Source organism: Amphibalanus amphitrite, unplaced genomic scaffold, assembly GCF_019059575.1.
Source record: "Amphibalanus amphitrite isolate SeventyFive unplaced genomic scaffold, NRLGWU_Aamphi_draft 000701F_arrow, whole genome shotgun sequence".
Classification (NCBI taxonomy): domain Eukaryota; kingdom Metazoa; phylum Arthropoda; class Thecostraca; order Balanomorpha; family Balanidae; genus Amphibalanus; species Amphibalanus amphitrite.
In genome coordinates, this window is record NW_024882195.1 from 181,284 (window position 1) to 207,909 (window position 26,626).

At 50.9% G+C, this 26,626-nt stretch overlaps 3 protein-coding genes across 3 annotated transcripts in view; 1 reads left to right on the plus strand and 2 right to left on the minus strand.

Moving 5' to 3' along the window:
• Nucleotides 1–504: 504 nt before the first annotated feature.
• Nucleotides 505–4,491, minus strand: LOC122364827. Its single transcript, XM_043335587.1, has 4 exons — nucleotides 4,382–4,491; nucleotides 2,888–3,213; nucleotides 2,038–2,182; nucleotides 505–1,099 (listed from the first exon to the last, which is right to left on the minus strand). The coding sequence occupies exons 1-4, from the start codon at nucleotides 4,434–4,436 to the stop codon at nucleotides 918–920; spliced, it is 708 nt and encodes a 235-aa protein (XP_043191522.1). The 5' UTR covers nucleotides 4,437–4,491; the 3' UTR covers nucleotides 505–917.
• A 4,431-nt stretch (nucleotides 4,492–8,922) lies between these two features.
• On the plus strand, nucleotides 8,923–24,423 carry LOC122364825. Its single transcript, XM_043335584.1, has 4 exons — nucleotides 8,923–9,000; nucleotides 11,997–12,203; nucleotides 12,428–15,498; nucleotides 22,130–24,423. Exons 2-3 carry the CDS (start codon nucleotides 12,006–12,008, stop codon nucleotides 14,903–14,905), a joined length of 2,676 nt encoding a protein of 891 aa, XP_043191519.1. The 5' UTR covers nucleotides 8,923–9,000; nucleotides 11,997–12,005; the 3' UTR covers nucleotides 14,906–15,498; nucleotides 22,130–24,423.
• Nucleotides 24,424–25,119: 696 nt separating this feature from the next.
• LOC122364830 (EF-hand calcium-binding domain-containing protein 4B-like) overlaps nucleotides 25,120–26,626 on the minus strand; it is a 33,168-nt gene continuing 31,661 nt past the window's right edge. Inside the window, exon 18 of the mRNA XM_043335589.1 lies at nucleotides 25,120–26,561. Within this exon, the coding sequence (XP_043191524.1) occupies nucleotides 26,283–26,561 (279 nt within the window). The 3' untranslated portion in view covers nucleotides 25,120–26,282. The remainder of the gene's footprint in view (nucleotides 26,562–26,626) is intronic.

Here is a 26,626-nt window from a genome sequence, read left to right on the forward strand (position 1 = left end):
TAGCTGGTGTCTCTGTATAACGTATTCATAAAAGAGCGCCTTGTCTGCCGCACTGGTAGCACCGAGAGCCCGCTTACTCGCGCCCACCCCTCTCCTCCCTCCCTCCCCTCCCTTCCCCAAGGGTCAGGCGATTCAGTGGCCCTCAAACCTGACCGCCCTCCGCCGCGCCGGATCACCAGCGCCACCCCGCCATGCTGCGGTACTTTCAAGACAGACTGTACAGCAAGCTTGCTACGGCGCCGCAGTTTTTTATTCACACGCAAAAAAACGCGACAGGGTGGTAACATATGCCCCCCCCCCCCCACACACACACACACACTGGCCACTGGGGCGAAGGTTAATAATGTTTGAGTGTGATACGTGATTTTCCCGATTTTGTGCAGACAAGTGACGCCAAATCAGGCTGTATTCCGATCGGACATTGGACAAAATCCGGAAGATCCTAGCTCCGATCGGCACTTTTGGTTGTGGGCTGTGGCCAAACGGCTGGGGGAAGAGACTTCACCGGAAATGCTTTATATATTTCTGCACACACCGCACCGCACACACGCCAAAAAAGACCAACAGCGGTAATAAAACAGAGTTTTTTTGTGACAGATCAACCGTAAACGCAGAAACAGAACAATATACCATATCTCCCAAAGGCAGGCCGGAAGTAGATAATTCTTAATAAGCCTGTCGTGCATTTGTTCTTTCACCAAGAGAATGTAAAACACGTGCTTGCGTTATGATGAACATAAATACCATGCACGGTACGTTAGATGCCAATTAACGTTTCTGATCAGTGCCATATTTTGCTGTCCAGGGAGCTGAACAAGCAAAGTCAGAGACATGGGCTCTGTCGTTTTCCAGTACCACCGACGTATCGACCGATCGCGTAGTGGATTTTCAGTGACGTCATTAGATCGGCGGCGCTCTCAGGGTGCCGGGTTTCCGCACAGGTAGCGGACCTTGTAGTCGAGACAGCTGGTGCCGTCAGTCTGCGCTGAATTCCAGCAGCTGAAGCCGCCGTCCACGCTGCAGGTCACGGCCCGGTTGGAGCTAAGTGCGGCATGAATACCGGCCGTAGTTCGGCAGTCAACTTCCAGGGGGCTGCCACCTGAGAAAATGGATAAAATAGAAGAATTATTCTAATAAATTTTCACAAGAAAATATGGGAGAAACGTTCACATTTCGTTTCCGGTTTGTTGTAACGCGTTATTCCACAACAATAAAGGGAAGATAAGCCACGAACCATCTATTGACGTCCCCGCCATCCTATCCAGTGACGTTCCGCCATCATATCCAGTGACGTCACCGCCACTCTCTCCAGTGATGTCGTTATCCAGCCCAGCTGAGTGACGTCACCTGACTGAAGTCTCGGCTATTTTACCGCCGGGCCAGGGCCGGGACGTTGCCGTCTTACCGTCGTGGCACGCGGGCGCGTTGTAGACTAGATGGTCGGGACGCTGCCGCCTTACCGTCAGGACAGGCGGGTGCCTTGCCGTCTTACCATCGGGACAGGCGGGCGCGTTACTGTCTTACCGTCTTACCGTCGGTACTCTGCCGCTTTACCGTCGGCACGTTGTCGTCTTACCGTCGGGACAGGCGGGCGCGTTGCCGTGCTACCGTCGGGACGTTGCCGTCTTACCGTCGAGACGTTGCCGTCTTACCGTCGGGACGTTGCCGTCTTAACGTCGGTACGTTGTCGTCTTACCGTCGGTACGTTGTCGTCTTACCGTCGGGACGTTGCCGTCTTATCGTCGGGACAGGCGGGCGCGTCGCCGTCCTACCGTCGGGACGTTGCCGTGACACCGTCGGGACGTTGCCGTCTTACCGTCGGGGCGTTGCCGTCTTACGGTCGGTCGCGCTGCCGTCTTACCGTCGGGACAGGCGGGCGCGTTGCCGTCTTACCGTCGGGACGTTACCGTGCTACCGTCGGTACGTTGTCGTCTTACCGTCGGTACGTTGCCGTCTTACCGTCGGGGACGTTGCCGTCTTACGGTCGGTCGCGCTGCCGTCTTACCGTCGGGACAGGCGGGCGCGTTGCCGTCTTACCGTCGGGACAGGCAGGGACGTTGCGGACCGGGTGGTCGGCCCAGCCGGGGTGCTCGCAGTCACAGGATCCTCCGGGGTTATCCCTGTCCAGCCACTCGCCCCAGCGTAGCTGGTCGCACCTGTCCGTCCAGCAGAGCAGACGGACCTGCCGGGGTAACGGGGTAAATCGGGTAACGGGGTAATGGAAACACTGCCCCAGCGCAGCTGGTCACACATGTCCGTCCAGCAGAGCAGACGGACCTGCAGCAGGCAAACGGCGGGGTAAAGGGGTGAAACGGGTAAACAGTCCCTGCTCCCTACATATAGGGACATAGGCATCAGAATAAAACTGGTAATGGGGTAACAGTGCCTACATATTGATACAGAATGGTCTGGGTAAATGGGGTAAAATACATAATTAAGGTTAATATCTCTTGTACAAGACAGCGGAGCTAATGGAGTAAGTCTTTGGTCCCCGTTCTACATAGCCCATCAAACTCCTCAGATAATTGCGTTTGGTAACCGAGGAGCCTCCCCCATCCTCCCGTATCTCGTAGTCTCAGCAGTATCCTCTTTACCTCGTAGTCCTGACAATGTTCCCGTCCCGTACTCACCCAGTGTTCCCCTTCCCGTATCTCGTAGTACCTCCACCTTACCTCGTATTACCCCGCCCCTTTACCTCGTAGTCCTCGTCCATTTACCTCATAGTCCCCGTCCCTTTACCTCGTAGTCCCCGTCCCTTTACCTCATAGTCCCTTTACCTCATAGTCCCCGTCCCTTTACCTCATAGTCCCCGTCCCTTTACCTCATAGTCCCCGTCCCTTTACCTCGTAGTCCCCGTCCCTTTACCTCATAGTCCCCGTCCCTTTACCTCATAGTCCTGACAGCGTCCGTCGGCCTGTTCGGAGTCTCTGCAGACGAGTCCGTCCCTCAGCTCGCAGTTGATCCGCCGCGGGAACACCGTGTCATCTTCTGCCTCGAACCAGGGTCTCTGGGAGCGCGCGTGACGGCACTCCACCCGGACGGGAGTGTTACAGACGACTCCCTGCCGGGCCAGCTGGCGGGTCACCCGGCCCGGCCAGCCGCCCTCCGAGGCGACGTTGTAGCCCAGCGTCTCAAAGTCGCCGCCGTCCGAGTCCACCTGGTCGGCGTTCACCCACGGAGTCCACTGGAGACACTCACAGGAGTCCTGCTGGGCTGTGGGTCATGCAGTCATTACACTGGAGGCACTCGCAGAAGCCCTACTGAGCTGTGGGTACACTGTACAGTTGTTACACTGGAGACACTTGCAGGAGTCCTGCTGGGCTGTGGGTGCAGTTGGAAGCACTCACAGGAGTCTTACTGGGCTATAGGTGCAGTTATTATACTGGACGCACTCGCGGAAGTCATGCTGTTTCTTTGCGGCAGTCATGCGGAAGTCATGAATAGTGCAGTTTCTTTTTTACACTGGAGACACTCGCAGAAGCCCTACTGAGCTGTGGGTGCAGTTTTTTCACTGGAGCCAATCGCAGGGGCCCTGCTGGGCTGGCCATGGGACGCGGCCGTGGGGGGGGGGGGCATTGAAAGTGTCTTACAGATATCTATTGCGGTGGGGAACCACGAGCGACTGGGGTTCCTTCTTAAGCCCGGTTCCCACTATGAAGCTGCTTCAGGCCACATCAGGCCAGATCAGGCCAGATCAGGCCCAATCAGGCGTTCAGGCCAAAGTTGAGCGTCGGACGCTCGGCCTGATCAGGCCGTTTCGGCTGGTCGGCATGGTTGTGTTTTTTTATAGGCGGAGCATGTGTTTTATTTGTGTGTTTTTTTGTGGTTGTGTTTGTGTTGGGTCTGGTTGGTGTGTTGTATGGGGAGTGAAAGATGCTGCCGCCTCTGACGTTGCTTTGTTTGTGTCATCTGCTCCTACTTCCTAAGAAATAGCCGAAATCCAGCGCATATGTGACACGACAGACATATGTCATATAATAGCATAGCTGAGGCCAGTTTCACCAATAAAAAAAAACAGACGGCTGCGATTATTTTTGACAAAACGATAGCCTATAAATCCTATTTACCGGTGGAAAAAGTAATTGCTGACCAAATAATATAGCGCTTGAAAGCTAAGTTATTACATTTTTCAAGTCAGCGATTAGTATTTTCAGCAGCAAATGACATTTTGAGACTATCGTTTTGTCAAAAAATAATCGCAGCCGTCTGTTTTTTATTGGTGAAACTGGCCTCTGGTCAAAGTTGGTCAGGGCCCACCCTGTGCTGGACATCATGCTACCCCTCCAACGCCGCGCCGGTCAACCACGGGTCGCCGGGTCATCAGAGTTGGCTGGTGACCTGCTGCGGTTTACTAGGCCACCGCTCGGGTGTCTACACTTACCAGCGCCGTCAGTGGCGGCAAGGGCCGCTGTGACCACCAGGGCGACGAGCCGCATCTTGTTCTCAGAGCTGAGCCGAGCCTCTGGCCAGGCCGCCACCTACAAGAGACATTTTATACTCGAGTTTCCAACGACGACTCATAGATGACGCGCAATACGCGCAGCTGCAGGAGCATTGCAATCTGCTTGAGCTGTGCGTTGCACGTTTTTCTGCGCGTGCTGCATTTACACATGGTTTCTGCACGCGATGCGTTTAGGTACACGTCTGTTTTGGCATATCAGCTGATTTTGCTGTCAAAGTTGGGCTGACGCTGCAGAGTGCAGAGGTTGTTTCACCATGACCAACTATTTTTCGGATGTGTTGAGCTGAGCTGTTACAGGCTCGCCAAGCTGGTCCACGACTCAGCACAGCCTTTCTCTGTTGAATGGTTATCGGCGGCTCTGCGCATGTCACAAGTGCCGCCACCGGATACTGCAGTGTCTTTGTAAATGTAAGCGCGAACCGAACACCATTCAGAAATCGCTGCAGTCATGCCGCTGAGGCACACAGGTCGCCAGCGACACGATTTTTTATGGCGTGAATTGACGTCACAGAACTTATGAAGGGCATTTTTTCGTTGTTCGTGTAGGTCGAAGGATGACGTGACTGATTTTTTTTCAGTCGACAGCTAACCGGTGCTGAACTCCGTATGGCCTAGGGGGAAAAGGCACCCGATCTGCTCTTTTTATATTTCTTCTGAAAATTGTCAACATCGCTACCATATCTTACCTGAGCTCCTGTTTCCATATCAATGTTACGCGTGCAGCGTGCTGGTGCATCGAAAAGGCAGAAGCTGTGATATGTTTTCAAGAAATGATGCAAGGGTGACTTCTTTTCTGCAATAGAAGGCCACAAAAATATGCATGACGAGCTGTCTGCACGTTTATAGTTTTATGACTAGATGCGAAATTCGTGGCGAAAAAAAAAACCATTCCGAGGTTTCGGCCAACTTCGTAATGCTGTAAGTGGGTAAGTCGCATTTGTCCACACTCCACACGAAGTTACCTCGAAAACAAGACAGAAGCAGAAAAGGCAATAGCTAAACGATCTTTCAGAATCATTTGCGTGATTTTTCGATCAGGTCATCACTGAGGTCACTGAAAGTCACCAAAAGTGAAATGATCACATTTGTTCCGATTATGAAAACTTTTCACAAATCAACACTTGGCAATGGTCAGCATTTTGACTATTTCTGTGAGATCATCTAACGTTACATGGACCTGACCTTGAAAGATCTGGGTCTAAAATTTATACAAGATGTGCAGGTGAGATGCATGATAAGGTGCACCACCGTTTATGAGATATTTGCGGAAAACGCAGAGGGTGTTCGATGCCAAAAGGGCAAGGGCTGAACAACCGAACAGGATAGGGAAGAGGTGACCCGTATTCTCATGAAAGCTTAGATACGGCTAGTGCTGACTGCCCGCCGTCGGAGGGGCCCCTCAAATGATAGCTGAGAATCAACGACCGATAGCTCTACCGCCGATTGCAGGGAGTCGCATTCTCCGCCGCTCTTTCGAGAGTCTCTGTGCCGAGCACGCTAATCCCGTTGATAATGTCGGGAGGCCCAATTTCAATGTGAGGTCGATAACGCTGCGTCCTGCAAATAATGTGACGATACGCTGGAGCTCTGCAGTTGCCGTAAGTGGTCAAATATTGACAATGGCTTATGTCCGACTGAATTTGAAGAGGGTATGCCTGTGACCGTTATTGCTCGTATCAGTTAAATTCGATGAAAAACGACAGTAGCCGCCGCAGAAGGATGCAGGCCGCGGCCGCGGTGGGATGATGTCCTTGCGAGATGATTCCCGTTATTGTGTGTAATGCAGCCCTCCTGTCAAGACGTGCCTCTGCACTCAGCACTGCACACTTGACACTGCACAGGCCCGTCCCCGTTGTCCTCACTGTGCAGTATCCTGTGGTCGTTCAGAGTTCGGTGTCACCCGGTGCCGGCTGCAGGCCCAGCTCTCAGCTCAGCCTGGACGGCGGCGTGGCTGCCGCGCCAGTGCCGGCGGAGGGGCGGTTCGGAGCGGACGGTGCAGGCCGGTGCAGACCGGTGCAGGCCGGTGCTGGTGGCGGGCCAGTCCAGTACAGTCGGGTCGGCGGAGCCGCGGCGCCGGGGGAGAGGCCTCTCAAGTGCCTATTCGCGGACACAGCGGCGAGCCCGGCGTGTGGGATTGTGATGATTTTACTGTGATTGTGATTGGGTGTGATTGGATGATTCACAACGGTGCCCTAATGCTGGGAGGCGATTCTTCCAGTGGTCCAGGATCGGTGCTGATTGGTGGTTCCCCGTTCAGTCGGCCATCCGGTGAGGTACGGTGATCGCGGAGTGTGTTAAAGTGTGGAATTGCTCGTGAAACAATATATATTAAGCGGTGATTAAGTTTTTGAAAACTCTGAGTGAATAGACTGCATGAAGTGTTCGTGACAAAACATTTAAAACTTATACCTACTGACTATCTTCTGAAGTATAAACTTGGCCCAAAACCAATTTATATATTTCAGGAACGTTCCTTCTTCAGTTCGGAAAGGACAGTTGTGCATTTGACAGTTTGGTTTTCTATTGTGACCGAATGTGGATCGTGTGTGAGTTTCTGTTGTTCTTTGAAGTGAGACCCGAACGGCCTCCGTGTGGAAGGTTCTGCTAGGTATAACAGATATTATACAAACATGGGAGGACTCCGTCATCTGTCTCGTCCAGCTGGACCTGTTCTCTGGGACCGGCGCCCAGGAAGGAGCGCTGCTGCGCCGCCGCTACTCGGCATACTGGTCATCTTCTCTGCGAATCGACACGAAACGGCGAACATTGACCACGAGATACCGGTATGAGGTGGTCCATGTGATACAGATACCAAGCCGCTCGCCGTCATCTCCGATGTCGTGAGCGATGACAAGTCCGTTAGACAGCAACTTCCCTGTGTGCCGTCCTACCAGCAGCTAGGGCAGATGCTTGACCCAACTGGATCATGCAGTAGCGGAAAAATCACCTAGTTCAACAGCTATTTCTCAGCTGCTGCATCCGTTCTATCGTTGTTCTGCCCGAGGTGGGAGCCAGTGACTGGTTGATTCGTATGAGTACACAATGCACGGTTTTATTGCAGTAAACGATGAAACTAGCTCTGGAAGTGACCCCATAGGGGAGAGCGGGGCCAGTTGAACCACTTTTTATATATTGACATGCACAGCGAGATCTAGTTGTCATATCGAAAAATGCACAATGCCATGAAAAAATATGCTCTTTTGGCCTTATTTTAAGATATGTAAAATTATGTTTCAAACATATTTTGCTGCCAAACGCATGCTTATAAAACAGCTCTACGCCCGTTTCAAATGACCCCGATGCGAGGGTCAATTGAACCAGCCCGTGGGGTCAATTGCACCTATCCTTAACAATGGGATGTTTTCCTCTTTAAGGCCACTTTCTTAAGGAGATATTTTGTCCGGTTTACTTTTCTAAATGCTACATTCAATAGGTCGTTGGAAAGCTAAAAGTGCAAAGCTCCTCATAATAGGTGACATAAAGTACATAGACTATGGTAAAATGGGCGGATGAGAAAAATGAGAAATATCTCAGGCTATAGTGTGCTTTCAAGCAAAAGGCTGGAGAAAAAGGGTCACTCAAAAATTGAGCTCTATTAAACTACTATTTCAGTTTAAAAGCTCATTTCAAAGGTGGACTATTTCCTTTAATGTTTACAGCCCCTGAACAATAACCATTGCAAAGGTCACCGGGGTCCATTGAAACGGCCTGTGGCCCTGTTTCAACTGACCCTCAGAGAAGCGTTTCAATTGACCCCATCCCCTCCCGCCATCTCGCACGCGCCGTAAAGCACATGTCAAACGAGCTGGAGGGACGGCATCATGCTGAATGAAGGGCCAAATAAGGTGTTATTCCGGAGCCAGGAGTTCTTCTTTCAGCAAACAAAGGTATGTGAGATATCACAAAATATTCATAAGAACGATTTCTCCCAAACGCCCCTCAAAAACACAAAAACAAGTGTCAAATCAAAATTACCGTCCGTTTGCCGCCCAAACGCCGTTGACAAAGGAAGTGGTCGAGCGCGGATGCGCAGTGGTGTCGGCAACGCCATATGTTGCATACTGTTGAAAATAAAGCCATGTTTCATCTGACCCCGTGTTTCAACTGGCCCCGCTCTCCCCTATTTGATATTCTGCAGTCAGAAGTTTCCGTCATGCATGAGTCACCTCACCGGTCACGCGGACGGATCACAGGTTGCCGCCGTGATAGCTACGTATCAGATCAGATCGTACATCCCCGGAGAACACCGCCGCGGCGATAGGGAGGCTTACACCCAGGGTCAGTCAAGTGTTCTGTTGACTTTATATGGTGTTGCAAGTTTGCACTTTCAACTCGGCATGAGTGGGGCGACAATCCGTGATGTTACTATCAAACAGGCCATCGGTGGAGATTACCCAAGTGACGCATTGCTAAGTGCCCCTAAATGTCTATGCCTGGCTTTTGATTGCCCAGACCTGGCGAGGCGGCCACAGGCGACGTTTGTTGAACAGAGCAGCTCAGGGACACTCAGCAGAAAAGGCGCTTCAAAAACTGCAGAGGTGAGAATGATCATCACTGATCAAACAACTTGCCGTTGTCAAAAGGAGCCGTATGAAAAATCATTTTAAACTTAGGTTAAAGATAAAAAACAATGTTTTGTTTATTGAAACTAGAGGAAGGGGATCGAAACCACTTTCACTTTTTTATGGGGGAGGGGGAATAACGCACGAACGTAAAACCTGTAAGTTTGACAGGATCCGATCCGTGCATTAATAACAGTATGGGCGATGTTAAGGTACCGGAAGTTCCCGAAAAAGTGGACGGTTTTAAAATTTGCGTATTTTGAAAACCATAAACACCAGCAGCGTCAAAATCGCACCAAACGATAGAATATTCAATGTTGTTTTGTGGTATGGTACACATGACCGGGTTGCATGATCGGTGCCGTCCGTACAGCACATTTTCCATAAGAATACCAAAACACTCTAGGCACAAAGACGGGTGCTGCATCGCTTGTGCCAATGTGCAGTGGTGGATCCAGGGGGGGGGGGCAAAATGGGCATTTGCCCCCCCCCCCCCCAAACGGCATGATTTTAACATTACGCCTATGGACGATGCATGGAAAGAGTCAATAAATTGTTATGGTTTGCCCCCCCCCCCCCCCCAAACTCTGAGCTGGATCCGCCCTTGCCAATGTGCCACCTCCGCGAGGCAGAACTCCGGTCGCATGCCCCGAACCGCGCAATTTACTGATTTCCTCAGCCCACTGCTGGTTTTTCTATTCATTCCGTACTTTTAAATTTTCAGCTGTCCCCAAATAGGAATTTTAGGGGCGTTGAGGTCCGGATAATGCACGGGTCATGGGCTCGCCTGCAGCCGAGAGAGCAGCCGCTCCCCGAAGCGTGTCGCAGCCAGTCACGGGCTGCGGCGGCCGTTTAAGCGGTCCCATCGTCCTGTTGCACGCACTGGCCATCAATCAGCCGGACATCACCTTCCAGTCTCCTCTTTAGCGCCGTCCAGAGCCTAAACAGCGCTGCCATGTACCGCTGGGCGTTCATTGTCACACTCCCGCCCGCCATATTCTCAAACCAAAATTATCAAAATATCTTGTCTTTCCAGGTGTCCTCCGGACTCGCTACCGATCACCTCTTGCCTTGTACAGGTTTCCGACGCTTCCCTTTGTTGAAAATGTCCACAGCAGCCCATAATTACAATTATTGATGGGGCTTTAGTTTATACGGTTTTAAAACTCTGTAAATTTCCTGCCGGCCTCCACAACATATTTTGCCTTGAATTGTAAATATAGTATTTTTGTCGCACGTCTTTTTTGTATGGTTACATTATTGAAAGCGAAAAAAACTAGCAGCAACCAAAAAAGCATCGAACTGGCTAGTGGCTTTCATCTGATGGAGTTAACCCGCGCCGGGCCGGGGGGGGGGGTGTTTGAACACCACCCCCCCCTGCGTTTTTCGCAGATATCTCAAAAACGGCCGCCGTTTTTTGCAGGTCTGTGCGTGCATCTTTTCCGCACATGTTGTGAAAATTTCAGACCCAGGTCGCCTTAGGTCAGGTCACCAGGTTACGCCAAGTGACCTCACCTCAGAAAAAAAATAAGAATGCTCGCCATAGCTACATTGATTGATCGATGGCCTTGAAACTTTCAGCGATTGCTTAGAGCAGCATTATCTATCAAATGTTAATCTCGGAATGTAGTTGATACCGGTGACCTGAGGTCAGGTCAATTTTGCGGCCTCTCCATTATAAGTCAATGGGAGAAAATTGAAAAGCGTCTGTTTTGCACGAACGCTATTCTAGACACTCTCAAACATCGAGATGTAAGGTAAAATTGTCACACTGAACCGGAAAATGGCAGCTGTGCCCCTCGTTATGTCCCCGAGGTCATCTCAGGTCACGAACAGAATCTAACAGTTTTCCGCTAATAACTTCTGGTAGAGGCGTGCTAGAGCGCTGAAGACGCCTTAGATGTGTTCGGCTCGACGTTGCGGATCGACGGATACGCAACATGACCTTTTCCGGTCAGGTTATGACCTTGCCCTGAGGTCAAATTTTCAAGTTGACCTTGCAAGGTCAAATTATAGTTCACTCGACGCGTCTCAACGAGAGGAACACGATGCTGGCAAAAGTAATGTCATGACTCTTTTAAGTCAAAAGTTATTGCCGAAAAAAATGCTTTTCGTAAAAACGGTTTTTTTTGGAGTTTTTGCTCTCTGGAGGCTAAACCGTTGATCTGAGGTCAAATCTGAGAGCATTACTTAGAAAGGTCTCTGAAAGGGCTATCGAATGCGCTTTTCCGCGGCGCTGTAGCTCTATCGGTTCCCGAGATAGCCGTTGGCAGTTTCCAAAATGTTGAAATAGTCAACATTTTACCTTTGGTGACCTCTGGTGACCTGACCTTTGACCTGACCCAAAAAATGGCCGATGTGTTTTCGTCCTTATTTTGGACGTTCTTTCGATTGCCGCTTACAGCGTGTCGCTACGTAGCTCAAGAGCCGATTTAGAAGGGGGTGAACACCCCCCCCCCCGGCCCGGCGCGGAATCTCAGAGCACCGGCCCGGCGCGGGTTAAGGCCTGGCTACACTATGCATTTTGAAATGAATACATCTAATGACTAACTCTACCACTTATCTGATAGTATGTTTAAAGTTGCCCACCCTCCACCTTAATTTGACCTGACTTGTGATCTACTAAGAGTAAAATTTTTGCTCCAAAGAACCGTCTTGTTGATAGCTTTCGATTAACATTTTCCTGCCTTTCTACAACCGTCCGTTCTGAAGTTAGACGGGGCAGACTCTGCCCCCCCCCCCTCCCCAGCCAGGTTGCGTTCAGCTGAATAGCCCAGCGTGGCGCGGGATCATGAATTCTGAGCCGATTAGTCCAAGAATTTCAAAGCCAAGAAAATTTGACATTGATGATCTCTGGTGGCTTGAACTTTCACCTAAGCTGTAAAAATGATCAAGTCGATCAGTAGACCGTCCTGGCGCGGTTTAAACTGCTCTCCGTCTCCACGTCAGCGCGCACTGTTATAATTTTCCAGAGAGTCGCCATGGCAATCAGTCGCGGCGAGTCGCCGCTGCTGTCTCAGTGGCTGCCGAGACTGCTGGTGACGTCACTGGTGCTGAACGGAGCTGTGCTGGGCCGGCCCAGCGGCCAGCCGGCCGTGTGCGGCTGGTCCTGCTGCTCCGTGCTGCCCTCATGTGCGGACGCCAAGAGGGTGACGTGCGACTGCCCGGAACAAGATAAGGTGAACAATCGTCGGTATGGCATCAGAAAACATTCATTATGGGAGTTTCCGTTGCTTTTATTTCATACGTTCATGATGTTGTTCCCTTTTTTCGTTATGTGATGCTGTGTGATGTACGATACAATGCATTCTTACGTGCTTCAGTGCTATTTTAAGCCATTTGCGTACATAAACAACGGAATTGTTACATCGAGTGCATTTAAATTGTGTGCTGTATTTCGCAGATGACCCTCCGGAAGGGAGACATCCCTGCCACCGCTCACTCGGTGACCATCCGCAACATGCAGCAGCTCATCCTCGAGGAGGACGTGATCGGAGACCTGCCGTCCCTGGTCAACCTCACCATCAGTGATGTGGACCAGCTGGAGATCAGGCGGGACGGCATGGCCTCCCACAACCAGACCAGGCTGCGCTCGGTGCTGTTCCAGAACGTGCAGTCTCTGCAGGCCGAGAGCCACTCCTTCTCGGACGTTTGGCAATCGGAGACAACCATTCGAATGCATCACATCGAAAACCTTAATGTCATGCCTAACGCCTTCAGCTATCAGGCTAGTATCACTGGTCCAAGCGTGTCCCTTCAGCATGTCCATAGCCTTAACCTGGAGTCGAGCGGGTTTTCGGCGCCCATGTTTAGTATGTCACTTACTAACGTCACAATGGACGACTGTCAGGAGCACAGCTTTGGAGGGAGCGCTTATTACACCGAATGGAACACTGTTAAAGTCAAAGAGATGAGGGCCAAGTGCTTCCACGGGCAGAACCCTTTCGGGTCCTTTACTATTAACTCCCTCAGTGTTGAGAACACACACCCGGGATCGTTTTACGGAGACGTGCAGGAGCTAAGGGTGGAGAACAGTCATTTTGATACAATTCAGAGGGAGAGCTTCAACCTGACCGTGTCCAGCATGGAGATCTCCAAGTCCAGCATTGGTGAGCTGCACTCGGAGGGCCTGAAGGTGCTCGCTAGAGAGTCGTTCAAGCTGGACGTCATCCGCGTAAACCAGCTGCGAAAGGACGCCTTCCTCGGTGTGCAGATGGTGCGAAGCGCTGACGGCTTCTCGCCCGCGTTCAAAATCCGCAAAATGGAGGTAATTGAGGCTGCGAACGGTTCGCTGACGTTCTCGCCGTGCACCGAGGTGCGTATCTCGGAGCTGGATGTGACCGCTCCACTGCCCCCGATCTGCCCCACGGAGAGGTGGACGCGGGCCCTGTCTGCGGGCGGCGTGGCGGGTCAGCTCAGTCAGGCGCAGTACGAGCTGTTCTTTGTCCTGCTGGACCGGCGCTGGTGTGCCGAGGACGGCTGGACCCCGTTCCCCGACTCCGCAGACAATCCCCAGTGCCAGCAGAAGGGCCAGGAGACCGGTGACGACGCGCCGGGTGGAGGGACGGGCGACCCAGACACTGCTCAGAACAGTCAGGGAGGCATCGAACAGCAGGACTCGAATAAAGGCGGTAAGGAGGACGAGGAAGACGTAAAAGCCGATGAAGATAGCCCCTCCAGACTGGCTGACGGTGATGCCCCTGCAAAGGATGATGATGACAACAAGATGGCTTACTACAGCTGGGACGATTACGTCGCGAATGGGGAGGTCGCCTCTCAGGAAGCTGTTGTAGATGAAACCAATGGCCGGAAGGACATCCGTCCACCACAGACCAGTATTTGTCGGGGCGGGGCATGTAGTGGCGGTACCGAGGGTGTTGAGGGTGGCAGTGGTAGTGGTGGTACCGAGGGTATTGAGGGTGGCAGTGGTAGTGGTGGTACCGGTAATATCATTGCGGATATTGCAGGTACTGCCACTGCCGCTGGTAACGCGGTAATTGCACGTACTACAGGTAATGCAGGTAACGGGGGTATTGCGGGTACTGCAAATAATGCGGGTAGCATTGGTAGTTCCAGTCACAGTAGTGGCAGCTCGGAACAGGACACCACCAAGAAGGGACACCTTGCCACAGGAAAGACATCCCTGACCAAGGGCGGTACGGAAGGACTGGAGGAGAGGGGTCCTCCGCAGACAGACAAGCCTATTGTTGAAATCTTCATGAACAGAAGAGCCGCGAGGGTGAAACTGTCATCCGGCGATGCGAGCGTCGTCGCTTCCTTCGCTTTCGATCAAGATGAAATCCAACCTGAGGAGATGCCTTCCTCAGGGTCTGATGACAGCATCAACAGCGATTTCCTTCGCCGACTCCTCTCCCTGCCGAAGCGGGCTCTGGTCGCCCCTAAGCGCCGAGTCTCTGACTCGAATACCCTAAAGTTCCTTAGGAAGAGCGTCAAGGGAGTCTCCTCTGCTGGGTCTCTCCCATCCCAGACGCCGCTTCCCTCTGATGCCTCTTCCTGGACCTCTGATGCCTCCCGCGGATCCCTGGATGCCTCCAGCGGGTCCGCTGATGCCTCCAGCGGGTCCGCTGATGCCTCCCGCGGGTCCCTGGACGGCTGGCTCACCTCCCACCTCCACGTCCTGCCGTATGTCCTGCTTGGTGCCATGCTGGCGCTGATGGCCGGGCTGATGCTGTCGCTACTGCTACTGCTGCTACTTCGTCAGCAGCGCCATGGATATGGTGACCGCCGCATTCATGACGTGAAAAGAGTAAATGAGCTTCAGTGTGTGCACTTCGCGGGTGGAAAGGCAAATGTGAAGGCGTCACTTCTGCCTCCAGCTCATTTTGCAAGTGGTATTCATGCAAAAAATGGCATTGTGTAGCTGAATTGGTTATCGCTCGAACTCCCAGTGGAATCTCAGATACAGCCAAAGGTGCTAGAAAACTTCGGTGCAATATAGGGAACATCATTAGCAACAGCGAATCTCAGGAACGCCATTATGGGTACTCATATTTATATCTATATTTATCATGCTCAGTTTGTTTTACATGTTGTTTTAGTTCATCCATATACTTATTTTGCTATTGTCCTCATGTACGTATGAGATGTGGTATCACACAACGTGGGTTGGGCCACAAGTGGCTACAATATCCACGGGGAAAAGTTACGGGGCTGGCTTGTATCTGTCGCCCTCTTTATTCCTCATTTGCCACATCACCCATCAAGGGTTGTAAGCATAAGGTACGGCCACCTTCCAGCTGCGTGGTAGATAGTCATATCTCGACAAAACAGAAAAAATAGCGCGAGGGCTATGGCACCGGTCACCTGGAAATCGGAACTCAAAGCCGCGCGAGGACACTCAATACTTCATGGCTCAACTCTTAGTCCGGTCTGGCAAAGAAGGGATTCGTTTTTATTTTTGTTTTTATATGAGCAAATGCCTAATTTGATCAAATTGGGCGAGGAGTTAAGCACATGTGTAGATGCCGTTTCTATGTCGGCGGCGTCATTCGTGACGGGCACGAGCTACACCAAAGAAAATTTTGCTGAAGTAGAAAAGTAGGACAGAAATAATTTTGAACAAGTAAAAATAGGTTTAGAACAAAGGTTTTGAAAATAAGTATCGAAACCGCAAGGCAAGGAAGGAAGAAGTTAAGTGATATTTAAGTTTAATTGGTGTAGAATAAGCCTTTCATGTAGCCGCGGACCAAAAATCGCTTTTGACGGTGGTTGTGGTTGAGATTGTTTGCGTGAAAGAAGAAGAACCTGTGAGAAAGACGGTGATAAGAACCAGTGTGAAGTGTGCTATTTTGTGCCTGAGTTTATATTTTATTTTATTACCGAAATATTACGACATCCTGATCAACTTTAGTTGGAAATAAATCAGAGTAAAATCACTCAGCTCAAGCCAACCGTAAAGCATTATCCAGCGCCTACATTTAGTCAAAAGCGGTTTTCTACGTTTATGATTCTTACATTTAGTCAAGTTTAAGATATGAAGATATGAAGTTTGTTTAACGTAAGAATCATTTAACGTAAACAACGCAAGTGTAAGTCAAAGTACATAAGAAGATGGGAGCTGACTCTCCAAACGACCTACCGTTACGTACGGCAAAGTCCCTACGGGAAGAACTCAGAAAAAGAGGCCTGTCGACAAGCGGTAACAAGGCTGTTCTGATAGAAAGACTGGAGAAAGCTCTAGCTACCGAAGAGCAAGCGGAGGCAATTGAATGCAGAAGCTCAATGTCACATACGTCTCTCCTTTCAAGTTCCTCTACCTCAAGCCAAAGAGCCCAAGAAACTCTTAAGAGGGCAGAGCTAGAGGCCAAAGTAGCTCTACTCGAAGAAAAAGAACGACTTCTTCGTGAAGAAATGGAGCTTAAAATGAAACGAGAGAGGCTTCAGCTGCGAGAAGAAATTGCGCTTGCTGAAGCAAGAGAAAAGGCACTTGAGATGAGCGCGAGTGTCCTCAATGAAGAAACCATTCCAAGACGACAAGGCTCAGCTGCGAATGGCGATGACAATGACGATTCGCAACGAGAACTGACAGCTATTCAAGCACTGTTAACTCAACAGAAGAGAACTCTGCTACCCCAGTCGCAGATTCAGACTTTCCGAGGCGATCCTTTGGAGTATAAAGGATTCATCCGCGCATTTGAAAGCAGGATAGCCAAAAGGACAGAAGACTGCGCGGAGCGCCTGCACTTTCTGGATCAATACACAGACGGAAAGCCCAACACCATAGTGCGGAGCTACATGCACATTGATCCAGTAAAGGGCTACGCTGAGGCTCGGAAGGCTCTCGACCGAAAATACGGCGATGACTACAAAATATCTAAGGCGTACGTGGAAACGCTGCTCACCTGGCCCGCGATCAGAGCCACGGATATAGACGGGCTGGAAGACTTCGCTATCAAACTGAGAGGCTGTTTGAATGCTATGGAAGACATCAGCAGTCTAACTGAGGTAAACCACCCAAAGAACCTGCAGAAGATTGTTGGCAAGCTACCAGCCGCCCTTCAAGAGGGCTGGCGACGGTTAGCCTTCTCTCTGACAAGACAGGACGCGAAGCCCAGCTTTCAAGATGTCGTGGAGTTCGTGGAGAAGGAAGTGGAAGTGGCGGCCGATCCCGTGTTTGGAACCGCTGAGATGGCTGCTATCTCCAGTGGAACAAAGTCATCACCTGTAAACAGAAGAGAAGATGTAAAAGTAAAGAAATCGAAAATTCATGTGACGAAAACAACGGAAGATGCAGCAAACGGCGAACTCTGTCCGTGTTGCAAGGAAGGTCACGACCTGGAAGCGTGCCAGAAGATGCTGCATAAGACTACCAGCGAGAGACTGGAGCTGGTCAAGAAAAGTGGCCTATGCTTTGGATGCCTCCGATACGGGCACAGCTCTAGACAGTGTCGCAAAAGGAAGACATGCTCGAAGTGCGGCTCTCGTCACCCAACTCTGCTTCACATGGACCCAAGAAATTCAGAAAAAGGAAGACCCGGTCCGCTGCCCGAGCCAAGAAGTGAAGTATGCGGCGGAACGACGACGGACCGAGCCGGACCTGTCATGTCCATACTACCCGTGCTGGTCACGGGCCGGAACGGAAAAAACAAGCAAAACGTACGCCTTTCTTGACAGTGGCAGCTCGGCAACATTCATCACCAACGCTCTCGCTGAGAAGTTGAAGCTAAAGGGAGAAGAAACGTCACTGGCGATAACGACCGTGGAGCAAGACGAGCTAAAAATCAGCAGCGAAGCCCTAACCGGACTTCAAGTATCAAGCCTGGACGGGAGCGGCAGCGTAAAACTGCCGTGTACATACACAATCAAGAAGATCCCTGTCACGAGCAGCGATATACCGGACGCATCTGTCGTGCAGCAGTGGCCTCACCTCGCTGGCATCAAGATTCCGGTCGTGGAAGCAGAAGACGTCGGCCTGCTGATCGGATGTAACTGTCCTCTCGCCATGGAGCCCTGGGACATCGTACACTGCGAAGACGGCGGACCATACGCCATCAAGACCCGCCTCGGCTGGACCATAGTGGGCCCCAGCGACCAGAAAACCAACATCACCAGCAGCAACTCCGTCAAACTGAACCGAGTCGGCGCCAGCGCTAAAGAAGATATAGCTAAAATGCTGACTGATATGTACAACAGTGACTTCACGGAGAAGGTCGGCAGCGAACCAAGTCTGTCAGTCGAAGATAAGCTTTGGCAAAAACAAGTGAATGACAGCATCACACTGCGCGACGGAAAGTATGAAATAGCTCTACCACTGAAGTACGAAGACACTAGCCTACCGAATAATCGCAAGATGGCTGAAGGACGAGCCGAAGGGCTCAAGAAAAGACTCGAGAGGGACGAAGGTCTACATCAGCGCTACACTGAGTGTGTGGAAGAACTCATCCGAGAAGGTCACGCTGAAGTTGTCCCTCCCGACCAGCTCCATCGACTTAGCAAGACATGGTATCTGCCTCACCATGCCGTCAGCCATCCTGCAAAGCCAGAAAAGACGCGAGTTGTCTTCGATTGCTCAGCAAAGTACGGCGGCGTGTCACTGAACGATCAGCTGCTACAAGGACCTGATCTGACAAACAGTCTGCTCGGTGTACTGCTAAGATTCCGACAGGAAGAAGTCGGATTCGCCGCTGACATCAAAAGCATGTTTCACATGGTCAGAGTGCCTGAGAAAGATGCAGATTTATTGCGGTTCTTGTGGTGGCCTAAAGGTGACACATCCCAGGAGCCACAGGACTACCGGATGAGGGTGCACCTTTTTGGAGCCAAGTCATCGCCAGCGTGCTCAAACTTTGCCCTCAAGAAAACTGCAGAAGACATAGGGACTGAAGACCACTCGGAAGTGAAGAACACGATAGAACGTAACTTCTACGTAGACGACTGCTTGAAGTCCGTGCCAGACGTAGATTCAGCTGTGAAGTTAACCGAGTCGCTCCGCTCAGCATGTCAGAAGGGGGGTTTTCACCTCACGAAGTTCGTTTCGAATGACAAGTCAGTCATGGAACACATCCCAGAAGAAGACAGAGCGGTAGAAGCAGCCAGTAAAAGCTTACTGGAGACGGACTCAGCCGAAAAACGTGTTCTGGGCATCCTCTGGAATGTCTCATCAGACACGATCGGAGTTCAAGTTCAGGACATGAGAAAACCTGCAACAAGAAGAGGCATCTTATCGGCAACCAGCTCGCTCTTTGACCCTCTGGGGTTCGTAGCACCCGTTCTGATGGCTCCGAAGATCCTGTTACAGCATCTCTGTCAGCTGGACCTGGGATGGGACGACCCCATTCCTCAGCACCTGGAACAGAAGTGGATAGAGTGGACGCAGGCTCTTCATCACCTTCAGGACTTCAAGATAAGACGGTGTTACAAGCCCCCAGGCTTCAAGGCCATCACTTCCTGCCAGGCTCACTATTTTGCCGATGCAAGTGAGACAGGATACGGCGCAGTAGCCTACTTGCAGATGACAGATATCGAAGGGAAGACCCACTGCTCATTCTTGGCTGGAAAGGCAAGAGTAGCACCCTTGAAGACTGTCACGATTCCACGCCTCGAGCTGACAGCTGCCACGGTAGCAGTACGTCTAGACGCACAGCTCAAGAGGGAGCTAGAAGTAGCTGTAGACAGCACTACATTCTGGACGGACAGCTCTACCGTTCTCCGTTACATCAAGAACAGAACTAGCCGTTTTCATACATACGTGGCCAACAGAGTCCAGGTCATACAGCAGCACTCAGACCCAAGTCAGTGGCGATTCGTCGATGGCAAGTCGAATCCGGCTGATGAAGCCTCCCGTGGGGTTTCTGTGGAGAAGTTTCTCCATCGTTCGAGATGGACATCAGCACCGGAGTTCCTGTGGAAAAACGAAGAGCACTGGCCTGTGGATCTGAACTTACCTGCCCAACTGGACCAGAATGACGCAGAAGTGAAGCGACCTGCGATAGTTTCGGTCACAAGCACCTCAGAGAAGAACCCCACAGACAGACTTCTACTGCAGTACTCATCATGGTACCGACTGAAGCGAGCGGTGGCGTTCTTCCTGCGGCTGAGACGCCTCCTGAAGGCCAAGGCAGAGCGGGCGCTCTCGGCTCTGCAGACGAGGACAGCAGCACACGACGGGAGCAGATCGAGTGCCTCGAGTACATCGGCCAACGAAAAGAAGAAGCCGAACAAGAAGGGGACAGCTGCTCGCGCTGATCAGCCGACCACACCAGCTCTCCTGTCTGTGGAAGAAATTGATGACGCAGAGACGGCCGTGATCAGCTATGTTCAATCACAAAGCTACAAAGAAGAAAGAAGCAGACTGAGAGGGATGCAAAATGTCAAGCGCTCCAGCCCGATAAGCCGCCTCGATCCCGTTCTAGACCAGAACGTGTTACGAGTCGGAGGGCGTCTCGGTCGGTCTACACAAGCATTTGAAAGCAAGCATCCGGCTATTATGCCGGCCAAGTCACACGTAACGGATCTCATCATCCAAGACGTGCATCAATCAGTGGGTCATCAAGGCCGTCAGCATGTCCTAGCTTCACTCAGAGAGAAGTTCTGGGTGGTGCGTGCAAACGCAGCTGTTCGGCGGGTCCTGTCCCGCTGTCTCACATGCCGACGACTTCAAGGAAGACCGCTGACGCAAAAGATGGCCGATCTGCCCGTGGATCGAGTTACGCCCGACCGGCCGCCGTTCACGTTCTCGGCGGTAGACCTGTTTGGCCCCCTGCTCGTGAAGAAGGGAAGAAGTATGGTCAAACGGTATGGCGTGCTGTTCACCTGTCTAACGACCCGAGCGGTTCACATTGAAGTGGCTCACACCCTCTCAACGGACTCGTTCATTAATGCCTTGCGCCGATTTGTATCCAGGAGGGGTCAAGCTGAAGAGATACGGTCGGACAATGGAACGAACCTCGTCGGGGCCGAAAGAGAGCTGCGTGAGGAGATAGACAAATGGAACCTGCAGCAGATCCATGAAGCAATGCTTCAGCATCACGTGAAGTGGAAGTTCAACCCACCTGGCGCTTCTCACCATGGTGGAGTATGGGAGCGACAGATTCGCTCTGTCAGGAAGATACTGAGCTCACTACTGCTCAGTCAAGTCGTGGACGAAGAAGGCCTATCGACACTGCTGTGTGAAGTTGAGTCGATTCTCAATAGCCGTCCACTGACACCAGCGTCGGACGATCCACTGGATCTCGACCCTCTGACGCCCAACCATCTTCTTCTCCTTCGAGCCGGCCCTCACCTACCGCCTGGTGCGTTTAGCGACAGCGACAACTACACCAGAAGAAGATGGCGGCAGGTTCAGTATCTGGCAACAGAGTTCTGGAGAAGATGGAGCCAAGAATATCTGCAGACTCTGCAGCACAGGCAGAAGTGGACGAGGGAAGAAAGAAACCTACAAGTCGGAGACGTAGTTATCATCGCAGACAAGAACGCTCCTAGGAGCACATGGAGCATCGGGCGCGTGACACGCGTCTTTCCAGATGCGGGTGGAGCCGTTCGTGCGGCGGACGTGCAGACGAAAAGCACAGTGCTGACGCGTCCGGTGACTAAGCTGGTTCTCCTCGCGGAAGCAGGAGAATAACAACCGTCGAAGCGAACACTAAGTGACGCTCGGGCTAACGTGCGCCGACGGGGGCGGGGGTGTAGATGCCGTTTCTATGTCGGCGGCGTCATTCGTGACGGGCACGAGCTACACCAAAGAAAATTTTGCTGAAGTAGAAAAGTAGGACAGAAATAATTTTGAACAAGTAAAAATAGGTTTAGAACAAAGGTTTTGAAAATAAGTATCGAAACCGCAAGGCAAGGAAGGAAGAAGTTAAGTGATATTTAAGTTTAATTGGTGTAGAATAAGCCTTTCATGTAGCCGCGGACCAAAAATCGCTTTTGACGGTGGTTGTGGTTGAGATTGTTTGCGTGAAAGAAGAAGAACCTGTGAGAAAGACGGTGATAAGAACCAGTGTGAAGTGTGCTATTTTGTGCCTGAGTTTATATTTTATTTTATTACCGAAATATTACGACATCCTGATCAACTTTAGTTGGAAATAAATCAGAGTAAAATCACTCAGCTCAAGCCAACCGTAAAGCATTATCCAGCGCCTACAACATGTTTCGAAAAGTGTGGAGCACCAGACGTCTTTGTGCTTTGAGTTCCAAGTGAAAGATAACACAGCATTTGAGCTGTTGTCTGCTTTGTCGAGTTATAACTCCCTACCACGCATCGAGAAGAGGGTGGTCGTGCAATGTGCATGGCTTCTGCAATGCATGTTTATTGAGCAATTCCTATTGAGCGCGATTATACAGTCCTTCCAAAAATCGACCTGTAGGGTGGCTTTCAGGAACTTGAAACACAAAGCCTTAGGGATCGGGCTGAACTACTGTATAAGATATTTATGTTTTCTCCAGTGGTATAAATGGTTTTTCCCGACCTTTGTCCCGAACAGTTGTATCGAAGCTAACCGATCGTAGACACTCAACCTTTTTTAAAACGTTATATTGGTGGTCTGTTCAATATTTGGGGCCTATTCTATGTAAACTAACGAAGCACAGGCACTACTATCGCTCTAAAAAGGCAAAAACACACATTCTGGCACCATTTTGATGATTCGCTGTTGCTAATGCTGTGCTCCATATTGCACCGAAGTTTTCCCGGCACCTAGAAGACAGACATTGCTCAAATAGAACTTTCCTTACTGCTTCAGAAACTATCCAGGAAATAACTTACCGCTGTACGTAAACGGAATAACGACGCGCCTAACGAGCATAACGATGCAAGATGAAATAGGCGTAACGAGCGGATGCCTAGTTTTTCGATCGGCACTAATTTACCAACAAAACCAAAACATGAGTAGTGTTGAGCGTGTTCGCGCGATAAGACTCCCACAACTGCCCAAATGAGCCAATATAGTTCGTCCATCTTTGACGTCACTGCTAAGAGCGGTGTCTGTCTTCTGTGGTGTGCCCCCTCAGCTCAGTCAGCAATGTGGTCAGGATACGGTGGAGGAGCGTTGGGAAAAGGTCCGGAAATTCCAACCGGCCAAAAACAAGTTAGGAGTCCACCTGGAAAATCCCCATGGATTCCGGGACTGGCTAGGTAATTATCGGGAAAATGTGAAACTCAAGGTCACTGGGCTGGCTTCGGCTTCTTGATCGTTGGGGAACTGTTGGGAAATCACACACACATACCCAGTGCTACCCAGTCATTGAGACACCTTTGGATTCCTGGTCTTGGTGCATTTTTTACTGGTGGGAAAGTGTTAGTAATTTCTGCACGGATCCCACTTGGGGAGGGAAATCACATAGGGCGATGTCGGTGCGCCTCGGATTTCCCGGCCGGCCGTTGCGGGGCAAGTCGGGACATCCGGGGCGTTTTTAGTCCGTGGGGTCTCCGTTTCAGACTTGATCCTGACCAAATGCCAGTGGGGGGAAGGTCGGGGTGGTTACAGAAATCACGTGTGGGGTTGGACTCGATTGCTAGCTGACAGCATTCAATCCCCAAAGTAGTGGGAACGCACCCAACCTGGCTGGGGCGGGTTGGGATTTCCCGAGGTAATCCCGACCTTCCCCAACCGCATCTGAACGCATTGCTGGCTGGGAGAGTATGCATGCACCTTTGGCAATCTGAGAATTCTACTGGGTCTATGAGCGAGCATGACACTGAAAGGGATTTATAGGAAAAGTATCAAATTCAAATAAAGCCAAGTCTACGGGCGGAATGGAGCTAAAGGGTCATTAACAACGACATGAACAGACTTCATTGATTTTGTTACATAGAAAAACAGCATTATTCAGCTACCAGCTACCACTACTGAGGATTGTTACCTAGTCCGACGGTGTGAATGGTATTGGTTGACGTGTATCTGCCACTGCGGAATACTGTTTTAGGAGTTATTTTTTTTTATAATCGCTTGCTCGCTACTCCGGATCATGCTCATTTTTAGCTATAAATTTGTATTGTTCAAATGATTCAGTAGTGCATTGAAATTGAGTGAACCGAGTTACATTGTGTGTACTGTACCAACGCTGTATTTCATGTGGTGTAATAAATTAACGTGTGTGCAACTCTATGTGGTACGACAAACATGTATGATAGAAATCACATTGACAACATGGAATGCTGACGGTATCATTACTGGTTCGAGTATCTAATAAAGCTGTGGCAGGAGATGTGTCTACCTACAACAAACTCCAAAAAAGTGTAGTGTATTCATTTTTATTTTTTAAGTTTTTAGTGTCAAAAGCATTTTGTTTGTTATCTCCTTTTACCTACATTCACAATGTAGTGTGTTCAAGACCGTTTACCGACGTGTTTGTCATGTTGACTTGGGTATTTTTGTGTGATTGACGTGCATGCCATAAAATCCATGTCAGTGAAGGTATCTAATAAACGATCTAGCTATCTATCAAGATATCAGCGGTCTGCTCCCCTGGCTCCGAGATGCTGCAGCCTGATGCATATCTATCTTTCCGGTTTTCATCGGCGGTGTATCTCACGGGTATAGCGGTAAATTTGATTAATGAGAACCTAAATATTTGAGGTTTTGCTACTCGTACTCACACAGCTAAAAATTACCCCGGCGCCACATAAACCACATCAACTGGCTGCGGCTGCCACCCCACCACCAACCACAGACCGCCCTCGTCAGGGGTCTCAAATATCGAGCTCCGACAGAGGTGGAGAACTGCCAAAATCTCAGGGGGGTGCTTTTCCAGCACCTGGCGAGTGGCAACGTCAAATTTTCGCGGAGTAAAACACATATAGGTACGGTTTCCCTACAGCATTACCGTCCTTGCGACTTACGTAGAGCATTTTGTCTCTCAGACGACATATGTATAAGCAGCCACTGAAACACTTTTATATAGCAAAGCCCCTAAGTCTCCACCGCTGAGCTCCGTAGCGACTCAAACGGGGCTCTCACTACCGGGATTCCAGCGCTCCGCCAACTGAGCTACGGGACAGGCAACTCGTATTCTTCAACTCATGTAGTGAATTAGTGATAGCAGTAAATACACACATAATTATCCAATGCAGCGTCATATCTTTTTCGTAATTATGTAGACTCAGTTCAGTAGTAAGCAAAAGCATTCAAAGCAATTTTTCCTTTTATTCGCCGTTTCAAATGCCAACCGTCGCTAACACGTTTCAGCACATGTTTCCTGTTTGATAAGTCAGAGACATCTGCAACATGTTTGAATAAGAGGCCGGGGGGGGGGGCGATAGGAGTTCTAAGCCCGGGCTGGGCGGAGCCGTGGCTCAGCAGCCACGTGGCCGACACTGTTGGAGTTGCACGCACTTCCCCGGAGACAGGACTCCCGACCTAACTCCGCAGACATCACATCACCTCCCTCGGCGGTCATCACATCACATCACCTCAGCGGACATCACATCACATCATCCTCCTCCACAGACATCACATCACATCACCTCCCTCGGCGGTCATCACATCACCTCCCTCCGCAGACATCACATCACATCCTCCTCTCCGCAGACATCACATCACCTCCCTCGGCAGACATCACATCATATCACCTCCCTCGGCAGACATCACATCACCTCCCTCGGCAGACATCACATCATATCACCTCCCTCGGCAGACATCACATCACTTCCCTCGGCAGACAGACAGACACCGCCGCGGGACGCTTCCCCAAAGTCTGGGAATAGGACTCTGGGTGCTATCGTGGACGCTTCCTCCCCAGCCTGGTCTCCTGACATACACTGTTGTGGACGCTTCTCGGCGGACCGACACTCCGACACCCACTCCGGTACTCTGCGCTGACACAACCGAAAAGTCATCGTTAAATCTACACACTCGCAAAACCCAATGGTACAAGAGTTCTTCACTTCACAGTGCATTCACATATTTTAGCATTCCCACCATTACAATGAGACAGCAGTTCAAGAGCCAGGTCTGGTTTGTCCTCTCAGAGTGGCCAATGCAGTTTGTGGTACCTATCCCCATCTCAAATACATAAGCGAAACATATACCTACACATGCACTACCTTCGGAATAGCGGTGCAAACTCGACAACTGCCCGATTATTCAAAACCTAGCGAGAACACTCGATCAACAAGCATCTCTCACCCAGCATGTCCAGGACCTCCCTGCAGAACCGCTTCATGCACTGAGCGCCTGTGCGCTGTACGAGAACTGATATATTGTTTGCGACTGACGAATAACGTAACTGCATTCGTCACCGTACCGTACAAACACCAGCCCACAGTTAGTCCTCGGCAGTGTTTATAGCACCTTCAGTCGCTACTTCTTGCAGCATCCTTTCCGCGGCGCCTGGTCGGGCAGCAGGGTCAGCGCCCTCTCCAGAGCGCCGTCCTCCTTCTGTAGCAGCAGCTCGGCCATCAGCTCCATCACGCTGCCAACACCCACGTCCTGGAGGGCGCTGCACTCGTTATAGAGGGCGCCGCAGTCGCTGGCCAACATGGCGGCCGTGTCCGGTTTGACGACGCGCAGCTGCGGGTCCGGGCAGAGGTCCGTCTTGTTCCCGAGCAGGATCAGGGCCGTCTCCTCGGCCGACAGCTCCTGCGGAGAGGGAGGGAGAGGGAGAGAGAGAGAGAGAGAGAGAGAGAGAGAGAGAGAGAGAGAGA